The 19,145-nt window shown below is 38.3% G+C and overlaps 1 protein-coding gene across 1 annotated transcript in view; it reads left to right on the plus strand.

The window, feature by feature from the left end:
• The window catches only part of LOC126920134 (UPF0489 protein C5orf22 homolog), a 420,270-nt gene extending 411,622 nt beyond the window's left edge, over positions 1-8,648 (plus strand). The window contains exons 4-5 of the mRNA XM_050730096.1: positions 5,352-5,570; positions 8,421-8,648. Of these exons, the coding sequence (XP_050586053.1) occupies positions 5,352-5,570; positions 8,421-8,553 (352 nt within the window). The 3' untranslated portion in view covers positions 8,554-8,648. The remainder of the gene's footprint in view (positions 1-5,351; positions 5,571-8,420) is intronic.
• Positions 8,649-19,145: the final 10,497 nt, after the last annotated feature.

Genomic DNA, 19,145 nt, shown 5'->3' on the forward strand with positions numbered 1-19,145 from the left:
TTAGCAAGAAAACTACAACCCGGGGATTAACTCGAAATGATTGCGTATTAAAAATCATGTCACTGATCAAAAATGTAAGTAATAATACGAAGGATTCTACATACACACGTTCGTATCTATATGTTATCAACATCGCTTTAAAAATTTAACATTTTTAAAGTTATCAATAACTAAGATATAAAACATGAGTATTATAATATACAGATATTTTAAACAAAATGATATTACATCTTAAAATTCTTGTACATCAAAACTGTACTAAACTAAAATTTTCACAGATTAAAATTAAATTATAAATATAGCGAAGATTGAAATTACAAGCTTTACCCACAATACTACAACCCATTTTGCAGAAACAAAATTTTTTTATATTCAACAATGACTTAATTAAAAATTACATAGAATTTTCATCTACATTATTACAGATTGATTTTTACCAAATTTCTCACGCATTCTACACACTTTCAACACTGTACGGTTAAAGGAGCATATTATAATTACAAAGCAAAGCGTTGCATATAACAGGCACGTGTTTTAAACAGCCTCGATGAGCTTTTACCTCCGATCACACGCATGATCGCTACCAGATCCACATCCATTAAAAATTGGTAACTCGATATCGGAGTACTGTCCTAACGTACTCGACGCACATGCCTAGAAAGTTTGCTCAGTTATGCACTGGAGATCCGAAGAAAGCGATACATTTATTATGCATATCTAAACAATGTCCTGGAAGGGTTTTCTCCTGAACCATATTTGTTCATGCGCACGATTTCATATCGCGTTGAATCTTCCGAGCCGGAAGATGAAAAACTCTACCTACGTTGTAACGTATCTCTCTGTGTACGTTCTCATGTAAATGTTATTTGTATAATTCAATTCGTAAAACAGTAGCTGTTCTTCTATAACGTAATATCTAAAATTAAGATAGTATTTTTTGCATAGAGATTTTCATCACTTGGAGAACAGTTTATTTTGATGATTTAATTATTAAAATTAAATCATCAAAATGTAATAAAATTAAATAATAATAAATTATTAAAATGTAATAAAATAATATCTCAAATAATTTTATAATGGCATAAAAGGTATAATTTCAAATAATTTTACATATAAGGAATCTTAAAATAATAAGGAAATATAACGTTAGAAACGAGTTGAAAGATACATTTTGTTTCATATGACGACGTATTTTTAGCGTAATTTATAATTTATGTTGTTGAACGAAAGTTGTTTTACATATTACAATTATTTTTTATTATCAGGAAGTTTGTTATTTTATCTTTCATCTAACATGCTCTGTTCATGTCAGTGTTCAAATAACGTACCGTTTCTTTAAACGCAATATTAATATTTCAACATCGTGTTACTCCGTACAACATTATACGGACACCATTCTAAATGAATTTTTTGTTCTATCCATTTAGAGAAAAAGACGAATAATAATAATTAATCCTGGATTCGTGAGAAGTATAACAACGATTACGATGAATAAATTCTTTAATCTCCCATGAACAGAACTTTATTTCCTTATGAGGGAAAAAGATTATAATTGGACACAGTTTATTAATATATTCTTAAACGTATAATCAAAGATTTTTAATTATTGCATATAAATAACCTGGTTTGTGTCTGCGTAACGGCATATTAATAAGATACGATATTATAGTGATAAACGTTTATAACAAAAATTTAAAAAAATATAAAAATATGAGTACTTGACTTCCATTTCACATGAGATTATAAAAGTTAACATTATAAATTAAAAACGACAGAAAAACGATCCTCTTGTATAACCATTATTCTCGCTGATAAATTTGATTAACACAGTTGCTCGCATTCTTGGAATTTCCAAACATCTACGAATGGTCGACTTTCGAAAATGAAATTCGCGATGCACGTTCTAAAATTCAGAGTATCGATTACATACGAGAGGCGGTCGTTTGCCGAGCCGGCAATAAAAGAGAAAAAGAGAAAAGGAGGAAGAAAAAAGGACGAAGACCCCCTTCGCATCCGGATACGCTCCACTCCTGTCAGTCGTATGTCAACCCTCGTTGTTTTTTTGCCGCGCTCTTAATAATTGATCATCTGATTACGATACATTATACCCCCCTTTTTCTACTTTGGTACACCGTCAGAGAGGGCATTATTCGTGCACCGAGGGAAACAGAGTAAACTGGCGAAACAGAGAAGGAAACTTTTTCTTTCCGTCGCCTGGCGAGGGACGACCATTTGCATATAGGCCCCCTTATCGACAAATACACCGGGGGCGCCCTTCGTAATGAGGGCCCCACCCTTCGCCCCTCCTCACCACCATTCTTTATTTTTTTAACGTGGACCGCCATTGTCCGTTAACTCATTCGACGTGGCACCGTGGACCAGCTTCGTATCTCCCTTCCTTCCTCGTTATCCACTTCATCTTTCTATAGTCTCCATTCTCTCTCTCTCTCTCTCTCTCTCTCTCTCTCTCGCTATCTGTCCCTGTCTCTGTCTCATTTAAAATGTTTCGCCTCGCTCTCTGTATTTCACTAGCTCCGCTCGGTGTGTTCCTGTCGTGTTTGAACCGAACCGCGACCTTCCAGGCTGGGAACCCGCGTTAAGAAAAAAAAAAAATAGAAAAAATAACGACAGGGAATAACAGAACCGGTTACGCGTCGAAAAATATGAATCATAGAGATAAAGCTAAAAGCGTGAAAACGTGGATGGGATTCTATACTGTGGCATCTGCTTTTCGAGATAGACATAAGAAAAAAAATGGTGGTAAGAAGAATGATCGCTGATAGAGGTTTCGTTGCATTGCGCAGTCGTCGTGTGGGACGCGTGAGAATGATCCTGTGACAAGGATCGTTGCATCCATCGTGAAATCGTCATGTAGTTGAATAATTGACTTCGCTTTTAAATAGTACTGTAGGTGTAGTCTGTGTGATAATTTGATCTTCTATAACGCAAGTGGAGAGCTTTGTTGCGGAGGAAGCTTCAAAATTGAAAATCATAATTCTATGCTTTGCAATTAAGTACTCGTTATCGTGAATAATTTTTGTTCTTTTTTTCCATTATTTAATCATTCTGTTAACCTTTTTATATGCCTTATTTTACAGAATAGATCAAGTCAATTTTCTATATCTCTAAATTAAGATTTCTTTACCAGAAAGAAGTAGATATTATGCTCATACTTACTGCGCTTTGTAGCAAATAATTAAGAAAAAAAAAAAAGAAGTAAAACGTTATATGGTAAAACGTATTATATATAAAATTATTATATACAAACTTCCCATTAAACAATCCACGAAAAGCTCTCTAATTAAAAGCTCGAAACACAGAAACGAAGAATACCAAAAATTTTGCTGAATTCGTCATAAAATTTCATTATTGTATTATTTAAGCCTACTCGTCATCTTAACATAAGCACAAAATTTCACAAATCTGTGATAAGTTTCTCAATGATCGTTCTAAAAATCACTCTCTTAACTTAGCTCTCAAGTGATCGATATAACACGCAAAAAAATTCAAACCTATAGAAAACTTCATAATGCTAAAAATATAGGTATTCTATAGGAAATGGGGTATTCTAAAGAATTTCAGTCATTTTTGGGAATAACAGGTCGCAGGACATAGGGGACCGGTTTTGTAGCCTGGAGAGGCCGATTGTTACCGACTTCGTTACACAACTGTTAGGATAATCTGCGGCGAGAATCATGAGCCGTGATACACGTATACAGCCATGTATATGTTATGTCCGGTCCAAGGGGTGAGGGCAGGTGTACCTTTCGAGAGAATAATTAATATTCAGCGAGGAAAAAGTGGGCGAGAGCCGGCGATAGTCTTCTCTTATGAACAGTTAGCGCGTTAGCAAACGGGCACATCGCTTCTAGACACGCAGCTGGTCCTCCCAAGAAAGACTTCCAGGCCCAATTATGTTCGTCTTGTCGATCGTCCTTACACCGTAATTGTTTCACGTTTGATCTGTTGGTCGGTACCTGGCCGGAAATTTCGTGGGACTGATTTTATCGGACTTCTTGGATTCCTACCGCACTCTTGGAACTTTCGAATTTCTATTCGAAACGACTAAGTTCCTGAATAGTTGAATATGGTATGCACAGTGTAGAGGTATTAACTTTCTTTTATCCGCCTTAAAATAGAAAAAGTAACAGACTCGTGTAACAACTAAGTGGATATATTTCTCGAAATAGCGATTCATGTTAAAGTTCCCCATTTTCATGGCGGAAATTTGTATAACGATAACTAAAAAAGTATGTCAAGCCAGAACGATCATGAGGCACGGTTTCACGAATAAATCGTAATCTACTAACATAGATATCGGCAATCTTCCGGTGAAATCTCAGTAGCCTTGATAACGAAAGCGTGTAGACCGAGCCGCAGGACGAATTGCAGCTGCAGAAAACGAGGAAAACTTATGATCAGATAAGGGCGAGAGCGGGAGGCGAGAGACCGGTATAAAAGAGTTAGAGAAAAAGAGATAGCGGATGAGGGGTCGGAGGAAAGCGGAGTACAAATTACGACCACCCGGAACTGGTCTCGTGGCCGTGTTAACTTTCGTCGCGTGCCTTCGGGAAATGCCTCAACTTTTGCAGCCACGTGTTATCGTCCGGGCATTATAAACTTTCCATTGCTCGGCCTTTCCCTCTCCCTTTCCTTCTTCCCTTTCCTTGTTTGCTTTCATTATTTACGACGCGTTAACGAAATTTACGGCTTGCCCTTGCACTGTTTTCTAGAATTTTGTGACTCGGTCGAACTCGTAGAGTCTTCGTTATACTTTCCTCGTAAACATATTTTCCCAAAACATTGACCAATATTCCTCGTTAGATATTCGTTACTTTGTAGTTATTATACTGTAAGGTTATATTTTGCATTAATACTGTAACGATACCGTAAAATGCAATTCTTTTTTCAATTATCTATAATATTTAAAAAGATAATATTTTCATGGTATCATTGTAATAATAAAAATGATATAACAAGTTGTATAAAGTAAAGAAATATAGTGAACGACGCTATTTAATATGTATTAGTTTTCGTCGCTTATTTAACATTTATATAATATTTTTAAAATGTATTCTTCCTCTCTCCTGGAAACGTGAAAACAATGACCACATTATATGTATACAAACTTTAAATATGAATTAAGTTCGATCGATCAATTTATAATCAGGGAAATTCGATTTATAAAATTTACCATAAATTCATCAATATTAAAGATGCTGCGATAAAATTTAAACGAAATATCTAGAAAATAATTGGAGATCTACTTGTGTATTTCATACTAAGCAAACAGTTCAATTAACTACCACGTACGATTAAATATTATAACCTTAACCTGTTTTGTGTTTCAGATATGAGGCAGTGGAATTAATCTATCGCGAATTGACCAGCGTTTACAAGCAATCGGAAATTGACTGGAAAATAATACACAATGCAGGATGCACTAGAGATGATACTGATTTGCCAGACCATGTTACTGCGCCTAATGACCTCAATCGATTAATCAGCGTAACATTCAGATCCTTTTTGACTGCTCTGCCGACTCCTCCTACGATCGTAACAATTGCAAGGTATGAAAGGATAGTACAGTCTTATACATCGAATTTTTACATTCTAAATTATAACGAGAATTCATGCCTTTTTCTACTACAATCGTATTATGTATTTAATAACGTAAAAATTCAAATGAGCTGTTTCAAGCGTATAAATAATACTTTATTAAAAACTCCTACAACTACGAAACTATTAGCTACTTTATAAAAGGAAATTTTCTACTTCAGAATTTCTTACTTTAAACCGATTTCCCAACAAATTTATTTTTTTTTTTCATACGCGATAAATGTTTTCCTTTACTTATCGATTTTTCTAACATTATTTTCTAAAATTCCCACGCCAGACTATATAATCCTATTTATCATAGTGACCCAGTTGAATAATACATTCGATCAATTAACCAGTTAATTGTAGCGACCTCTTCGAAAACTTTGAAAACTGTGTGCCTAAAATGTGTCGTAAAAAGTAAACGATGACGAGTATACTCGTCAAACACAGAATACGTGTGGCTGTTACAATATAGAATTAAGTTATAAATAACTGTTCCATTTTCTAATTTTATTACTAACAGGGATAACGCAAAGTATTGCCATTTCTTCATGACGAGTATAGTCGTTAAAGAAAGCTAAGTGGTTAATATAGCCTTCAGCAAACTTAACAAAGTAATCTAAAAATCTTCCCCAAACATTTCCCCAAAATAAACGGAGCTGTCCATCGCTAAAAGGAGGATGGTAACAAAAATAGCTATCGATAATAATCGCGCCGCGGAATGTTTTTGAAACGCGTGAAATTGAATTCCAAGGCTGTCCGTCTCTATCGAAGGTAGAGAACGGCAGGGTCGCAGATGGCGTGGAAGAAGATGCTGGGAGGGCTGGAAATAGAGAAAAAGGGAGGATCGTAGGGGAGGTATGGTTGGGTTGGGCGAAGGGTGGGTTCATGGACGTTCGGCTACCATGAAGCCCCACCTCCCATGTGGGCAAGGGGTGGCCTTGTAAGGGGTGCACAAAATCAAATCCCCGACCTTTCGGCACTCGTTGTCAGATGTCTCTGTCTTCGATGTCCCGCGACAGATGCTAATTATTCCTTTTTATCTCTGTTCTACGGTCTAGTTGGCCGGATGATTAAGGCGAGACACGGTAATCCGTTTCTCAATTTTGCCGGCTCTCGTAATAAACGCGCCACGCTACGGGAAATTGTGATTTATGAAACATACGAGACGCGACGATACTAATGAGATCATCGCCAGAGAGATCTTTCCACGGACTCTCTGAAGCTCGCCCAGAGTCGAATTCTACGATTTCTTCTGGCAAAACGTGATTAAGTTCATAGCTTTATGTTATAGCTTTATTTAGTTCCACTGCGCATTATTAATGGTATTGTCTATTTACAGATATTAATTACTATTAGATTTATCATTACGATTAGATTTTGCTATGTAAAACTAACACAAGATGTTTGTATGTAATAATTTTTAAATTCAGGTTTCTTTTATTTCATTGTTATTTGAAGTTAGTTCAACTGATTAGTCTAATTAAATTTATTCTACAAATATGATATCGTCGTACGTTAGGAAATATAGTCATTTTAAATCATCCACCTATGCGATTATTTAGGTCAATAAATTTTACTAATGGTTGAAAAGTACATCTAAGTATGTTATATCAATGTATATTACTTATTACAATAATTCTTTCTTTAATACCATTTGTGCTACAGTCTGAAATATATTTCATAACATTCATCGTGTCAAAAGGAAGATAGAGTATTTAAAGTTATATTACTTATACTTATTCATCTCGTAGAAATATCTAATAAACCAAATTATGCAATGGAAACGTGGGTAAAAATAATGGAATAATCTGTAAATGGTTGATTTGGCGCCATCTCGTGATAAAATTAAGGAAATAGCATTCGGACTTCCGGCGGTGGCAGAAAAAAAATCGATTTCATCCCACTCGGCCCACTTGCAGCCCTCGACGACCCCTTGGTCTCCACCCCCAGCACTCCTAGCTTCCGGGAAAGACGCGGAAACGCCGCCGGATGTCGCCTCTGGACGGCACCGAGGTTCTCTTTCAGTTTGCCAGACGGCGATTAAACAGAAACAAGAAGAGAGAGCGAGTTTACGAGACCGAAAAGAGACTATTTGCTATCGTTAAATGTACATTTTATCCTGTGATGTTTATATTTCACCAAATCTTTGATTATTTTTATTTCCACTATCCATCGCAATTTCTTCATTGTTCAGTCGATTTTACGATATCTACGTACTTTATCGTCCATAATTATTTACACAGGTCGCTTGATTTATAGCAACGACGTTTGATTTTAACCAAAATTAATAATAAATCAATAATTATAACTTACTTATAATCACTTTTCATGGCATCAGCAGACTATAAATTTAAGTTAGCTGTTAAAATGCACAGTAGATATGTCTACTATATACATTCATTGTTTAAATATCGATATTTGTATCTGCCTCTGTATCATCTGTATCAGTATCAAGTTTGTTTATGAACGTCATTTTCTATCTAATTCAGAAATTAAAGAATCGGAAGATAAAGAACTTGTCAAGTAACAAAATAGTTCTACAAGATTTTACAATTGGAATCGTCAATTGTAAAAATCAATTTAAATCAAGTCATAGTGTTCTATTATACGTAGTTCTATTATACGTAAAATTATTTGCAAGCTACCATCTTTTATTTTACTTTCTCTAAAAAACTTCAATATATATATATTTATTTATATAATAGACATTTATAACAATTATATATTAAACATTTATAAAACTTCCGATATATTATTCAACGGAACACTTTGATGAGAAAGCACATGAAGTGAAGAATATCTGCTCTTGTTCACAGATCCAGCGAAGACGAATATTGTCCGTCAGAGGACGTCGATCAAATTCAGATGGCAGTGCTCGAAGAACTTCGTGAATGTTTAGGAGATATCGACATCCAATTGGCTTATCAAGAGGAGGAGCAATCTTTTTAAACGTCAAAACATGACATAATCACCCTTTTCTTTCCAACATATAAATGTTAATCGAATAATGTTCATTTCAATACAATAAACGTTTTTACAAAATATATTCACCTCTCCGTTAATCGTATCTTCTGTCAGCCATTCCGCGGTCCATAATAAAAATAAAATCTACCGGTTCGAGCAGCGGGTCGTTACTAAGACAACGAGTTCTCGAGTGAGAACCAAATGAAACGCTCGTAAAGACCAATTACACTTTTTTCATTGGGCAAAGAAAAGTAAGTCGAGGAGTCCAGCAACGTTGCATCGAATCGATGGAATACATCAGAAGATCAGAAGGCGAGGAGGAAGAAGGAAACTGGCACGTCTTTGATCACAGCGACGATTTACATAAGATCGGTGCCACTGGCCCATTATAAGAAGCGAACACAATGCCAACCTGAAGGTTAGCGTTTTTCTGCACCGAGTACCCCTGTGCCCCTCTCTCGTCCCTTCGGCCGCACATTTGCATACCGTAGGCTAGTTTCCCACACGTCTTAACAGCGATCGTTTCTTCCTCCTCTTTCGAAAACCTTCCCTCGTTTCCGTTTCTCTTTTACTTACAACCCTTTTCAGTCAGCGGGGGCAAAAAGACCGAGGAATATAGAAAAAAACGTCTTCCTTCTTCCAAGATGTTGGCGTTTCCTGGCGAAATGTCTCTCAACATGGCCTTCGTACGCATTCAGATTGTGTACTGAATGTGCGTGCACGTAGTGTATTATACATCATTTCAGGTATTGAATTTCTAGAGTACAATGGGCATGGAGGTCTTTGTTCAGGAAACACCACGGACATTGCGCAAAATAATTCTTTATCTTGGATTGATTATTTATAAGAAAATTGTTTAATATCCTCAACGATATGATGGAAAATAAAATATAGATACTTCTTTTTAAATGAAATATTCCAGATGTTTATTATAATTACATATTGTTGATTCAAGATAGTTACATTTTTGATACATTTTCATTTACTGCGTTAATAAATGGTTTAAAATTCGTGCAGGATATTCGTGCAAACACTTTGAATAGTTTATAAATTTCTAGAAGTTTCGTTTGTAGACTTCAAAATATTTTACTAGTAACTTGTACCTAAGTAATTTGAGAAAAGTAAAAATAAAATTACTCGGAGTATATTGCGAAAAATTAAAATTATTTCTAATATTAGTATACCAATTTTTTTCACAAGGAATCAATTCTTTTCCTAAGTTCTTCGATTAAAAGAATTAGAATTTAAACTGAAAGGATTCTTAATAAGATTCTAAAGGAATAAACATTCTAACGCCTATACAAGAAGAAATATTACCGATTCAAATTAACGTCTAAGCATCAATTCGTTAGTTATTCATGGTAGCATAGCCGAAATGAGTCATTCAATGGTTAAAGTGATCGTACAATTCCGCGTTTAGGGTCAGCACAGAGGAAACGAGCGATAACGCGCGAATAAACGTTAAATGAACAAGGTGAATGCGGAAGTGTGGTTGTAGAGAAGGGACGAATTTTAAAGAACCGCAAGGAAAGTTTACGAGCTGCCAGGCTCACGTAATGACTGTCGTTAACCACGGTGCGGGACTCGGCCGGAGAACCAAGCCTTTGTATGCTAATGACAGGGTGGTCCGATTTCAGCCACCCTGAGTAAAAAATCTTAGGGGTCAACAGACCCATCGTTCGGCCGAGTTTTAAATCTCCCTCGAGTACCATTGACCTCGAATTAAAAACGGGCTCGACCTTCGACCCGTTGAAAACTTTACGACCACTACGAACCGTAGCTTTTCGCAAATTCATTGACGAATACAGTCGTTCCTTTCTTCTATGGTTCCTTATCCGTGCAAAATTAACTTCTGCCACTGGGAGGTTCTCGCTGCTCGTCTATAACAACAGTGAGCTCACGAGACCCTCGGGACGACGGTGTAACCATTCGCTCAAGTAATACGTGCATTAATATTCATTAAACTGCACCAACTGTGCTCAGTTAAGAAAGGAATTTCCACAAGGTGCACGTTCTTGCGCAAGTAACCTAGTATCGGTCTTACGCTTGGTTTAAACTATTAGCAGAATTTCTAATGTCTTTCGAAAATGCAATGTAATTTCAGCAAGTACTTTGATTATTTTTCTCGCTGTTGAAATATCGATATTTGTTCGGTACATGTTTCGGTATTGCACATTACATGGCACTTAAAAGGAACGAAATATGATTTTTAATATTCTCCTAAAAACAGTAATTTAAATTATTAAAAAGAAAAAGCTTCGATCAATCGTCCTTATGATATTTTATCCTTCATGACTAATAAAATTTGCGACGCTTGTGTAATTGTAAATAGCGATTTTATAAATGTTCAATAGATAACGAAGATATATAAAACATCGAACCAAAAAAGTTTTGTTATACATAAATATAATGGTATAAATATTTTTCAAATAATAAAAACAGTATTTATCCATTGGAAAGAATGTTATCAAGGGCTATAAAAATAGTATTGTTTAGAAAATCTAACAGAAAGAATTGTTTTGCGTCACGGTCTGAACGTAATTTTAAGCGTCTCATTCTCTCTCATGGCTATTCGGATTTCATTCACCCAGGTGACACCGTGACATTGGGTTCTAGGGGAATTATTCAAAACCAGGTCTGGCTGGCAAAAGTACAGCCGTCCCTGGCACCGTAATCCCGTATTTGATTTGCATAAAACAGAAACGCAAAAAACGCAACAGACGAGAAAACAAAAGCGTACAATAAAGAACACCGATCGAACGTTTAACATCAAAAACTATTACGAACAAATCACAATCTATCAAATACGATCGCTTATTTAACAATTTATATATTTATATATATATGTATAAAATAAATGTTTTTATAAATTACAGATAATAGGGTAGTTCATACGATAGCAATTCGTTCCATAATTTCCCATTGAGAATACTAAGAATTTGTGTTCAGAAAATTAATTCCGAGCACAACGTGTGTCCATTCCAGTACTTCGCAATCTTTCCATCAGTCATAATCTATCATTCGCAATAGTTATACTAATATTTAAAAATAATTGACATAATATAAGTTCATCTAAAATCCGATAAACTAGACTATAAAATAAATTTTCGTTCCAACAGGTACGATTTGAATAAATAGTACTACACTTTAACTACGATAAGTGTATTAAAATTAAATGGAATTCATTGTCACCAAACTTAAAATTCAACAAACGCAGCTCAGATAAAAAATGCTTCGCTTTAGCTCCGATAAATCTATAACTAATAAACTAAAATTCATTTTTACGAACTTAGGAACATTCTACGTCGATTCACAGCTTCCAGACGAGACAATTCATCCATCCGTGGCAAAGAGCCCGAGGACCCTTTGCTCTCCCGTACCTGACGATTATGCGCGTGACGAAAGAGATCTTCAGAGAGGTGAGTATGCTAATCAGCAGGCATAATGCAATATCGATACGCCGGAGAAAGCCAATTATAGTATGGGGATCCGTCTCGTTCGACCTATAGGTCGTTCTCTCGAAAAACGTCTCCGTGAAACGCATAGAGGGTCGCACACGGGCGACGCATCGGTGAGAAAATGAATAGCAAATGAAAGAAAAAAAGGAGGAAGAACGAGAGAGGACGGGGCCGCGTGATAGACAACGCCATAGGCGGAGACCTCGTTGGCCGTTGTTCGAAAGTGCTATTTGTATTTATTCGAGGCCTTTGTTCGTACCCGGAGACTCATGGGGAGGAGGGTGGGGCAAGCAGCGAGAGGGAAAGAGAGAAAAAAATTATTCAAAGACGAGGCAAAGGGGTGAGGTCCACTAGTCGTTACGGGACTATACGACGTTTCGGTCGAAAAAATAGTTGCACGCTGCTCGATACTGCTACGTGTATATTTTGTAGACGAGTGTGCCGTTGTATCCAAGTTTTTTCAAAATAATTAATTAAAATGAAATCGTGTACTCATTAAAATAATTAGATAATTAACCGTTGTAATCGAAAGTATATACACCAGGGAAATCTTCTTTCAACGTAATACGTAAATTTAATATTTTGAAAAATTTATGTACGTTTATTTTCAATATTTTAACATTTTTGTCGTACTAGAAATAATTCATCGATTACTATCGATCGTCTGCAAGTTTAATTCTTCAATTAATGCATTAATTATTATGTTAATGTAATTTTCGTACGTCAACTTCGTTAAAAGTTGATCGCCCGGTGAATTTTCGAAATACGCAGAGCCAGGTGAAAATAAAATCGGGAACCAAGGTGCACGGATGTCCAAGCACGTAACACAATTAATCCCAGAGATCGAATTACGGCCAAGTGTTTGCCCCATCATGCAGATTCCCTCGTTCTCGTTGGTGCAGTATGTGACGAGATGATCGCATGTGTGTGTGAATGCATCTCGTGCAGCGGATGCAACTGCGAGTGGTCAGTAGCTCGCAAAACGACTGACCGCTCGGTGCATCCCCTCGGCACTTTTCGATGTACCTCGCGCGAGTGACATATATCGAACCTACATATTTTTCTCCAACATTTCTACGAACGATTCCGAACGTGTGACACGTGATTGTGTCTAGCGACATAACCGATTCCGTTTCCGTAGAAAAATCCTCGACAGCTGTTCTATCGATTTAAAAAAAAAAAAAAGAAAAAAAAAAGGAGAAAAGATATAAATATATATACGTTTTGCAATCGTTAGTGTCGCCGGGTGTACAAGAGAGGAAAAAAGTGTGGTTTACAAATTCAATCATAAAATCATGATGTAACGAAAAGTTGAGGCGGATAGAGGGGAGAAAAAAAGTACGAACTGTCGTCGTGCGATAAAGTTTTTAATCACATCTACACGGTCTAAGTTTATTCTATGCGGGATCCGGCACGCTTTTCGACGAGAACGGACAAGTAATTTCATAATGTCACAAGACGAAGTTCTGACAGTTCTTACATGGTCGCAGGCACGGAAGGAAAAGTTCCGTTATAAGTTTTAATGGTACATAAATAAACGGCGACGTTGTAATAGAGTTTCTGCAGGACGAGTTTCCCGGGCGAGATTCGATGCGAAAACGTAACACGGTCTCGTTATAAATATTCAATCATAACCGTGACATTTTTCTCTCTCGAGCGACGCAGCCGTCACGTGAGACCGGGACCGACGATAAGCTTAATTCGCCGAGCATGTGCTAGAATTATAAATTAAACGCGCGCCGTGGCGCAAAAGGACCGCGTTTTCGTTGAAATTATAGAAAATTAACGAGCCGTCCGCCGGCTCGAACCAGCCCGCTCTTGTCGTTCATGCACGAAATAACTACGTCGCGCGATATTATTCTCGAAACGCAACCGAGCTTGTTATCAATGTCTTTCCCGTTGCATTACTGGCTTTTCATCTCGAAACTTCGCCCTCGAACAAGCGCCTCTCTCCTTTAAGACAACGCGAATGAATTTCGAGCGAAGCTTTAAACTACGTATACGAGACGGATTTACAACTACGTGCGTAGTTGAAGAGAAACTTATCGACAGATTTTAATCGACCAACTCGTGCAACGTACCACCGCCCATGTGATTATTGAAGATCTATTTCGATCGATAAATTTTCGAAATTGTTACGCGTAAACAACGTAAACTTAGCAATGAAATATTGTAAGTATTATTTGAACTAAAGACAAACATCGGCCACGAGATATACCTGTACATCGAAGCAAACAGACTAGGGAAGAGAGAGTAGATACTGCATTTCGCTGAGACGACTGTCTCTAGGCGCTGAACAAGCATCATCCATGCTTTGGAAACATTTTTCATTTTCTTTCCATTTTGCTTGATATTCAATCGCGCGAAGTGAACCTGCCAGAATCCATTCCCGATAAGAGCGGGTGAAGGAGGAAGGGATGAAAGTGGTTGGTGGCTCTCTAATACACGCGGGGGTGCGTGTAATTCCGAGGCCGCGCCATATTTTAACATCGTTCCGAGTTACATTATGTTTCAGCAAAATGGTCGGCGCACACGTGGCAGCAGCGCCCCGTCGACGGGGAGGGTGGTTTATCTCGAATACACAATCCCACCCCAGGCCACCCTCTCTTCGCTGAACGCGGCTCAGGCCGGAAGGGTGGAGGGGAAAGAGAGAAGACGAGAGAGAGAAAGAGCGGAAAAGAGAGAAAGAGAGAGACAGGGCCTGTGCATGGAAGGCGGTTCAAGGGGAACCGGGTGAGAGAGGGTGGAGGTCGACGACGACCCTCGGCAACCAACGCCCACCACTAGCCACCCTCCTCCCCTCTCCCCGTTAGCTTTTGCGACGTCTATACGGAGAGGGGGACGATGGTGTGGAAGGCAAGCCGGTACGGTACGCGAGCTAACGACGTTCTTTCGCTTTTCGCGGAGAAAAGAGCGAGAAGAAACTATAGAGCGAGAGGAATGATTAGGGGAAACGCGTAGAAAAAGGAAGAGAGGAAAAGAGAAAAGGGGAAAAAAGATAGAAAGAGGTGGTACAAACCGCGTTCCTCCTCTTTCTTTCTTTCTTTCTTACTTGCTCCTGCTCGCACGCTTCGTTTCTTTGTGAACATAGACACGAAAGAGGAGGGGGGAGGCGACTGCAGCAGGTAATGATGTACCGCGGTAAATTTCCTGCGGAAAATTACCCACGCTGTTGGACGCGGAGTCACGGGCAAAAGGTAATCATTTTCTTTTTGGAACGCGCTGGCAAACATACGCATAGCCGCGGCGAGCCGACGCTGCAACAATGTCGACGCGATTTATTGAATTATTAGCGGCGCGGGACCACGAGCAGACAAGTAAGGCATCGAGATTCAACTGACGGGGCTTTTTTCAGACCAAGCATTTGTTGGTCGGGGGTTATTGTTAGCGGGACATGAAAGAAATCATGGTCGTTTGATAGTTTGTATCTGATGGCTGGGACTAGCGATGTTTCTTTGTCCTTAGAGCTCTGTGGATATACGGTTATTGAGAAATTGCGACGGGTCTAATTGCGATCTACTGTTGCCAGTTTACCTCCTTTGACAGTGTTTTGAACGAATTTGAATAGAGTTTCGGTATTGTAGCAATTTTTGCGTTACTATTTGTACCGCTAGATTTATTATTTATCGTATAAAATGTTACTACTGCAATTAATTATACAAGAAATTAATTTTTTTTGTAACTTACCAAGAATAATTGAAATATGTAAAATATAAAAATGAACGCTGTGCTAACTTCCAAGGTATAAAGATGGGAGCAAATTATTAAAAATATGTACATAATGAGAGGTTTAAACGCTCTCTGCAAACAATTTTAACGCTGAAGTACTTCGCAAAGAATAACATTTGAGTTGAACTCCTCGATTTTCCTACTCGAAAGTTAAGTAATTGAAGATTATTTGCCCAACGGATAAGGCCAATAATTTAACACGAAAAGGAAATTTGTTATGTGAATTAAATAGTAATCTGTTTTAACGGTATTACTTCTTACTTACAATTTCTTAATTCATCAAGATCTAAACAAATTCGAACAAACAATTTCCTTATTAAGCTCGACGTCCCTGAACGTAAAATTTTATCATAATTAACAATCTCTTCTGATAATCTGTATACACCGATGTATAAAATTTTACATTAACAATTGTTAATAATTATCACTTTACCGAATAAAATCACTTTACAGCAAAAAAAACCGTGTACCCTTATTTCACAACAAAAAGAGCAACAACTTTACACATGATAAGTTCCAACGAAACGCTTTTCGCGGAACGAGGACAGAGCAAAGAAGTGTTAGTGGAATCGTCGTCTGAACCGTTCAGTTAATTTGTTCTGGATTAACGAAGCACGACAGAGCGTGGCCGATGAGACGAGTACTTTCTTCTTTTGCGCGAGGGAAACAAGATGTCAAGTAAGAAAGAGAAATTCTTTCCTATAGTCCGGGTATGCACGGAAACCCCTCGAAGGCGTATTGTGAACGAGACAGCCGATAATTTGTTTTGGGCCTCTTCTCTCGTTCTCAACACAGAGCCGGAGGTACACGAGGAACAGCGAACTTTGCATTGTTACGGAATCGAGTGTCGCATTCGCTGACTGCCGACAATTTCGAACTTTTAATTTGAGTTTGAGGATTCATTAGAGACATTATGCTCCACCCGGCAAACTTCCAAGCAGCCACGCGAACGCCACCCCGCCCTTCCAAGTCACCCAAAACATCCTCAACCTCTGACCCTTGTGCCAGACCCTCTCTCCACTCGAATCTCGAAGCACAGATCGAATAATTCCGGAGTCGCGGATCGTGTCCCTATTTTTTTCCTTTATTTCTCTCTCTCTCTCTCTCTCTCTCTCTCTCTCGCTCTCTCTCTCTCCCTCTATTATCCGAGGACCAACTTTTCCTCGAACATCGGCATCGAAAGGGTCGCTTAACAATATGCCGCGCGATTGCTCGACACTTTGAAACGAGGATTCTAATGTCGCCCACGACGGTAATCCTCCGCAATCGCGATCGTAGAGACCCGGCGTTATTACATTCCGCGACAAATTCGAGGTAATTGCAAACTACGCGAAATGCTTTGGGATAAGGAGAGTCGGTTTGTCCCGTTGCAACATATGATATTTGGTTAACCTCTTCGAACGGAGTGTGTCACTTTCATTCTCGAATATCGTAGTAAGAAGAATTTCTCGATCTTTCTCGTTCTCTAAACTTTGTCACAATTTCTAAATTCTGAGAAGTCCAAATATTTGTAATCCTTGACCAGATCGATGAAGCCGACTTTGTAGAAAGGACGTACAGCTGCCGTTCACTTTCACCTATCGCGCTATCATCGGTACTCCCTTTTCTCTCTTTCTTCCTTTCCTTTCCTTTTTTGTCTTTTTTTCTGTCAGGGCGAAGGTATCTCGTCGTCAGTGGCAAGATCGCGAGTGAATCGATACCAGAGGTAGATGTACAGGGTCGACCGATGGAGAGAACGAGACAGGCCAGAAGGGACACGGGAGAGGGTGCGAGGGTGGTTTTTGAGGGAGATGTTTCGTTCGTAGGCAGTAGGTTTCCCCCCACCCAGAAGTCCTGCAGCATAATCTCCGTCCCTCTGGCCCGTCTCTTTCGCATCCCTCTCACCCCCTCTCGACGGTGAAGCTCGCTCATCCTCTGTTCCATGAGCGCAGCCCTCCACCCATCTCCGGTGTAAAACCCCCCCAGTGCCGTGACGTAAATGCCAGAGAAATGGGCTGGAGGGGCTGCGAGAACGTGGCGTGGCCAGTGACGCGTGTGCACGCAGGAAAACTCTTCTTATTTATATGCTCCATGCTGCCATGGCGAATCGATATTTCGCATGAGTTCACTTGGAAAAAAAAGGAAGGAAGAAGGTCACCCCCCAGCGTCAACGGAGGCGGGGAACGATTTCCTTTTCCGCTTTTAGCCGAACGATGGCTACTTTCTTACGTATCCTGTTTTTCTCTTAACGCCACCCCACAGAGTCACGGGAATCTAAACTCCGATACGCGCACTGAATTCTAACGGTAAATTCTCGCGCTTTCTTCTGGCGTATCTGACGTAATAGTGTTTGTTAATATCATTAGCGTAAATTTTTTTGGCTCAAAGCGAAGCTTTAATGGCAGGTAAATGTATGGAACAGAGTTGAGGTATATGAAGGACTAGTCTTGTATAATATTCACTACTTAAAACAATTAGAGGATCGCTATTACAATCTATTGCATCAATCAGGCATAAAGTTGATAGACTGATACGTCACTTACTATATGTAGTGCTGTAATAAAGTATATAATATAATAATCAATAAAAAGTATTAGGATTATCAAAAGTCATGTTTATGCGCAGTTTATTAAAATATATTATACGTGCCTAGTTATTAAACAATAAAAATTAACCATCTACTTGTATAAAAACGAATTCTTATTCGTCTCTGGACATTAACATAAATGATAAATTCCTAGATTAATTAAAAAGCATAAAAAGTACAAGATATATGCTATCTAAATAACCAATATCAAAAAATATGATCGGAAATAATTTAACTTGAAAGAAATTACATATATATGTATTTAAAAAATCCAATGCTTCATATTTACATAGAACCTATTATTTTTAAAAGAACTTTATAGTTAACGAAAGGGGACTATTTTCTTCGTAAACCATATGATACACTCTTCCTTATATATCATGTAAATTCGTAGAAGAATCTTACATATCGCAGTTGGCAGGATTAAACCAAAGGATGGAAGAAACACGAGGGAAGAAAGGGGAAAAAGGGGGTTGGCCAGAAAGATACGAGGGTGGATCGTGGGTAGGAGGCGGATGAAACGTAGTTGGTTCGTATCAGCATAATGTAGATATCTATTCCTTGCCTCTTCCGTTAGCTTCGAGGTTTGGAGATGGCTGGAATACGAGACGGGGGATGAAATTGAAATGAAACTACCCGAAGGAGCAGACGGCCCCGCGGCTTTCCAAACCCGGAGAAAGATTAAAACGCGACCGAATGGATGCGAAAGAAAGTTTTGCCGCCGAACTATACTCCGTCTAAACTAAAACCGATCTCTCTGTGTACGTGTGCGCCCGGTTTCTCCGCCGAGTCTCGAGTGATTCTTTCTATAACTGAAAACTAAC

The sequence above is a fragment of the Bombus affinis genome, chromosome 1 (genome assembly GCF_024516045.1).
Source record: "Bombus affinis isolate iyBomAffi1 chromosome 1, iyBomAffi1.2, whole genome shotgun sequence".
Classification (NCBI taxonomy): domain Eukaryota; kingdom Metazoa; phylum Arthropoda; class Insecta; order Hymenoptera; family Apidae; genus Bombus; species Bombus affinis.